The sequence below is a fragment of the Diabrotica virgifera genome, chromosome 5 (assembly GCF_917563875.1).
Source record: "Diabrotica virgifera virgifera chromosome 5, PGI_DIABVI_V3a".
In the NCBI taxonomy this organism is placed as follows: Eukaryota; Metazoa; Arthropoda; class Insecta; order Coleoptera; family Chrysomelidae; genus Diabrotica; species Diabrotica virgifera.
Window position 1 is genome coordinate 225,544,131 of NC_065447.1, and position 6,638 is coordinate 225,550,768.

Sequence of the window (6,638 nt, forward strand, 5' to 3'; positions counted from 1 at the left end):
TACAATGTGTTCATCCGTAAATTCTTGGTGCCCATTGTCGTCAGCTTCAATCCATTCTGTAATTGCACTTTCTTCTTCGTTTTCTCATCCTGTTGTACGACTTCTAGGTCATCTTCTAATGGAGCGTGGAAAAACGGAGCTTCTTCAAATTGTAAATCTAGCCAGCGAGTTCGAGTAAACACAAACAATGACACTGGCTCTGCATCAGTGACATCAATATGAGATAGGTGGAAGAGGGAGAGAGTCAGACAGGTGCAGTGACTCAAAATCAATTATTCACAGCGACGAAAGCTTTGAAATATTAGTTAGGCTAACTTTCGGATAATCCGAACTTTTCGGAATCCGAACAGACTGTCCCCCCAATTAGTTCGGATTTGCGGGGTTCTACTGTAGTTAAGTTTTAATTCCAATATTTTATATACGCTAGAATATTCCACAGGGTGTTCCAAACTTAGAGGAAAAAACACACTATCATTATTACACCCGGTATACAATGACACTTACCTGTTTGGCAATAATATTATTTCACCAATATTCATGAGCTATAATATACTAAAAAATCGCTCAAATCGGACAACAGGTTTAGGAAATACGAGACATCAAAAATGTCCCATTTTTAAGGTGGTGCGTTAATTTTGACGCTTAGTGTATTCATTAATGTATTTTTTTATGGAAAAACAATTATTTTGAATAGTTTCTTGACAGTGACATAATAGGGATGGAAGTCACATCTGAGAACGGACCGGATTAGCCCATAAGCATAGCAATAAGGTACCTACCCATGTATCTAGTAGGGTGGCGCTTACTGTATAGTGCCATACGATGGCATAGTATGGTGGAGAATATTTTATAGGCTGTATTTAGAAGTGTAATTACTCTGTGACTAGAGCATCCTTGTTATTATAGTAACATAATAATTTAACATAATGGTAATTTGGGTGCAGATCCCAAAACAGCTTTATTGTTCTACAATGCTTGTATTCGGTCAGTCGTGGACTATGGGTGTTGGATATATGGATCAGCAAGCAATACGAACTTAAAAATTTTAGATCGGATACAATACAGATGCTTGAGAATATGTTTAAGTGCAATGGTATCCACTCCAATAAACGTTATGCTAGCAGAGTGTAATGAAATCCCATTAAATTTACGTAGACAATTTTTAGCTCAAAAATACTGCATAAAGCTAAGAAACACTGAGTCAGACCTTTTAACAAATCTGGCTTTATTAAACATGGAAAACTTAACTAGTAAATATTGGAGAATAAAAAATTCACCACCACTAACAGATGCATTCATTGAAACCAGGAATTATACAGATTTACACAAGAGTAAATTATTACCAATTTATAAATTTCCGTATAAAACTTTGATAAAAAAACCCAGAATCATAATTCCTAAATATACAGAATCAAATCATTTAAATAATATTTTAGTAAAATCTACACTGAGCGACTTTGTGGATTACACAGTAATTTATACAGACGGTTCTAAAAATCAAACAGGAGTAGGATGTGCTATGTATGTGCAAAATCCCCATCAACATAATAATTACAAATTATCTAGTATTAGTAGTATTTTTACAGCTGAGATTATAGCCATCGAAAAAGCTCTAGAATGGATCAAAGAGAATAATATTGAAAAAGCTGTGATAATAACAGACTCCAGATCTGCAATATATGCAATTGAAAATACTGATTTTAGTTCATACAAATCAAAAATTTTATGTAATATAAAAAATAATTTGTCTAAAGTGGAAGTAGTATTTATATGGGCAAAAGGGCATGCCGGTATACTGGGTAATGAGAAAGTGGATGAGTTGGCCAAAGATGCAATAAAAAAAAAGGTGAGATACTAACTCACATCTTATCGGCAGATGCAATAAATGACGTCAAAGTTAGAATAAATAAAATATGGAAAAAAGAATGGAAAAATATTACAAGCATGTCAAAAAATTTATATTTTTCTTTACATCAAGAACTTCCTCCGCCACCTGAATACATATTTAAATATAACCTGCCAAAGCAAGATATTTCTACTATCGTCAGATTAAAAACTCGACACGGGAAATATGAGGCACATCTGCACAAATTAGGAATAATTAATTCATCAGTATGTTTTTGTGATAATGTTTCGATTAGAGATTTAAACCATATTTTCTTGGAATGCAAAATTAACGAGAGATATATAAATCAATTATATTACAATTTACGACAAACACAAGTTCATTTTCCAATTAGTATAGAATATCTACTAAGTTGTCATAAAATGGAAATATTTAAATTACTCATAAATTACTTGAAAGAAACAAATATAATCATTTAAGTGAAATACGTATAAATATAACAAAACTAATAAATTGAGGTAAAAATAAAATAAAAATCTGTGGCTAACGGACTCGCATCCAAGCCATTTTTTCACACACACACACACACACACACACACACACACACACACACACACACACATAATGGTAATTTAATATATTAGACATTTCCTTCTCATATCCCTAAAACAAACAGTCCCATCTTTTCAATTAATCATCAATCAGCATATAGTTGTCCACTGCTGAACGTAGACCTCCTGTAAAATTTTGACCTATCTCTTTCTTGAGCTTCTTGCCTCCAATTTGTGGTAATGCGCTTTATATCATCTGTCCGTCTAGTTGGTGGTTGTCCTCTGCTTCGATATGTCTTGGTTCCCACTACAGAATCTTTCTGGTCCATCTATCATCCATGAATCTAGCAACAAGTCAGGCCCAAACTCAATTAGCCATGGCTATTCTTTCAACTGAATCTGTGACTCCTGTTCTTCTTCTTATTTCTATGTTTGGTACATACCTCTGATGGTAATACTTAGCATATATTAGACTCATACAGGGTGTCCCGAAAAGATTGGTCATAAATTATACCACAGATTCTGGGGTCAAAAACATGTTGATTGAACCTAACTTACCTTAGTACAAAAATTTGCTCATAAAAAAAGTCCTTTGAAGTTACAAAATGAAAATCAATTTTTTTCAATATTTCGAAAACTATTGGAGATTTTTTATTGAAAATAGACGTGTGGCATTCTTATGGCAGGAACATCTTAAAAGAAAATTATAGTGAAATTTGTACACCCCTTAAAAATTTTATGGGGGTTTTGTTCCCTTAAACCCCCCTAAACTTTTGTGTATGTTCGTATTAAATCATTGTTAAAGTATTATTAGTTAAACACAGTGTTTTTAAAACTTTTTTGCCTCTTAGTACTTTCTCGAAAAGCCAGTTTTTATCTAGATATTTTGAATATTTGTCAAATCCACCACCTACTTTGTATATGGTTAAGTACAATTATTATAGAGACCTGGTAATAATATGAAAAATATATCGTTTACATTTTTTACAATATGAAAATATAGTAAGAGGCAAAAAAGTTTTAAAAACACTGTGTTTAACTAATGGTACCGCAATAAAAGTTTAATTGAAACACATAAACATTAACAGTTTTCGAAATATTGTAAAAAATTGATTTTCATTTTGTAACTTTAAAGGGCTATAACTTTTTATGAGCACATTTTTACTAAGGTAAGTTAGGTTCAATCAACATATTTTTGACCTCAGAATTTGTGGTATAATTTATGACCAATCTTTTCGGGACACCCTGTATAATCCTACCTAACATATTATATAATACCTATATTAGACTCTTCACTCAGCTTTAAACACCACATTAGTACCGTTGTCCAAAAGTCTATGAAAATGCTTGGATTCAATAAAAGAACATCTCGTGATTTCACAGATATCAATTCAATGAAAATTTTATATTGCTCACTTGTTAGATCTCATCTTGATTATTGTTCCTGTGTGGTCTCCATATTATCTAGTCCATAAAAATAAACTTGATAGAGTTCAGCATACCTTTCTCAGATATGTAGCTTTTAAAAAACATATATCGCTGCTTTGCAAGAACGTATGCTTAAGTCAAAAAAGATGATTTTAGAGGAGAGGCATTATAAAATTTTATGGATATGATTATGAGCATAACTCAGAATAAGTTGTTACTTTAAAGAAATTACCTATACAATTTGGTTAGAAATATATCTAATTACAAACTGTGATAACTAGATAAATTTATAAAGTGTTTTTGTTAGCCCCTATAGCATTTGAGTCTTTTTTCCTCAGAAACATTTACTTCAACTTTGTTAAAACGCTGACCTAAGTAAGAAAGGGTCCTTATTTTAGAGAGAATTTTCACAAAAATTAATCGTAAGTATAAGATTGGTCGTCCTTGACGAGAAATAAACACACAAATTTCTTTACATTCTGCGCTATTCTGCGGCGTAACTAACTTGGGTCTGTATTCATACGAAAATGTTAAGTGTTTAACTAATTTCGTGCTAAACAAATATAGACACTTGGTACCATCTCTTAGCGCCTATTATTATTAATGTCACAGGTCTTTATTCACGCGATAAAAACTAATAGCTCTGTATGTCACCTGTGTTGTGCATTATGGTTATTGCATTATGCCATTGGGAGGGTGTTATGCCTCTTGTCAAAAAAACATTGAACATCTTTTTCAACACATTTATTAATGTTTCTCCTCATCCTTTGATTTGTTCTATGACTATCCCATCTTCTCCAGATGATTTATTGTTTTTCATCTCTGAGGGAACTCTTTTTATTGCTATTAATTTTAGTATTTCTTCTTTACATTTTTACTACTAAATCAATAATCTTCTTTTAAATAAATCTGGACCTCTGAGGTAAACTACACTATGTCATTTCGAGCAACTTATGCCGGGTTGCACCAATAGATCTTAAGCTTGAGTCGAGAATATCATAAGAATTAATATAATATAATTATAATATATTACAATAAGAATACCATAATATAATAATAGATATAATTGATAATAAGGTAAGAATCTAAAATGATGGTGCAACGTAAGTGATACTCAAGCAGGCCCTATCTATCAGTAGAGCTTAAGATCTGTTGGTGCAACCAGGCATAAAATTACTAAAGTAGAGCACTTTGAATGTCACAAAAATCTGATATATCCCATAATTGTTCAAAAGACAATGTGGCCATATTTTAGTGATAATATATAACCAATTTAATCCAACTATTAAAATAAGTGGGTTCAAAACAACACCATGTTGACATATTGTAGTTTACCTCTGAGGTCCAGAAATATCTTTTGTTTTATTTTGTGCTTTCTTATTCATTTAGATTTCTTATATCTTTCTGCAACGATATATTTTCTGTTCTAGATTTTTTTCTGTTTTTGTTCATACTTTTGTCAGATATATTTTTAGGTCTATTTTATTTTTATTTCATATTTTATCTATCTGTAGTGACCTTTTTAAATCACTTATAGTTTATTTCATTTGTTTTCAGTTTAATACAAATCTCTATATTGTTTCTTCTACTTCTACATCATTAATTTATAGTAGACTTCACTTCAATAAAATAATGAAATATTCCGCATATTTATTAAAAATAAAAGTTTTTGTGAGGTTTCAATAAATAGGTTATGGAAAAAGAAAAATAATGGTCTCTTAAAACTGCAATGACTTGCATATGTGCAACTTCATTAAAAAATATCAAAGCTATTTTTAAAACGGAGAAAAATATACAATTCCTACAATTAAAAATTGATATCTTACAAATTGTAATTGATTTTAGGGGTCATTAACTTACGTCAATCCTTCATTTTTAAGATATTGCCCAATCAGTCTCACGATTTCTTGGTTCGTCTGGTTGAGGAAAAATCCATTTTCACCATCACCGTGACCGTTTTCCGCAGCCCCGTTACTACAAGAAGGTGCCCCATTTTGTACCAACCCGTTACTTGATTGCATTGTCTCGTTTTTTGTAGTCCTTCGGGTTTTCTTACGAGGCGGTTCACCACCGTCGTCCCCGGATGAATCACTATCCAGACTTATTTTTGAAATTCGCTTTACCTCCTCGCTTTCCAGATTTCTATTATCTTTTAAACAAAAATATATTAAGCTCTTTGTCTCAACAAAAACATCTATTACGTCATTAGTGAGATTTTGTACTTGACAAAACGGAATACGAATTTATGAGCTTTATTTAAGAAACATTCTAAAAATATTTATAGTAATTGCGAATTGTTTATAGCAGCACGTTCGATAAAATGTATGTCACATCAAAATGTACCACCCAAAAACAAACATCAGCTGAAATGTCTACGAACAGCTGGCAAATTTGACCTCGAACGAGAAATGAAAACAGAAACGAAAGAGGACAACAAAGGAAAGTTATTTTACGCACGCGTAATTATTTTTGCTGCGTTGGACGACTGAAAATTAAGTTTCGTGTTTGTTGAAAACATTTTATCACTCGCGACTTTCTACTCGAATCTACTGCAATGCGTAATTGCGTATTTAGTATTTTTGCAGAAATTTTTTCACATCGGCAACTGAGCTGGAAAGTTATTGACAATTAGTCTATTTTTCATAATAATAATCTAGGCAATTTCACACTAAATTCTACTTAATGATGATGTATATTTTGTCACTGTACATATTGGTTTACAAATATAGATTACAAATATTTTTCATATGAATCGTTATTTATTTGTTTTAAAGATAATCAAACTGTAAATTCCCTAAAGTCTTAAATTTAAA

General features: G+C 31.5%; 1 protein-coding gene across 1 annotated transcript in view; it reads right to left on the bottom strand.

Moving 5' to 3' along the window:
* Positions 1-6,537, bottom strand: part of LOC114341794 (WD repeat-containing protein 26) — an 84,386-nt gene extending 77,849 nt beyond the window's left edge. The window contains exon 1 of the mRNA XM_050651799.1: positions 5,686-6,537. Coding sequence (XP_050507756.1) covers positions 5,686-5,846 — 161 coding nt within the window. The 5' untranslated portion in view covers positions 5,847-6,537. The remainder of the gene's footprint in view (positions 1-5,685) is intronic.
* Between the last annotated feature and the right edge of the window lie 101 nt (positions 6,538-6,638).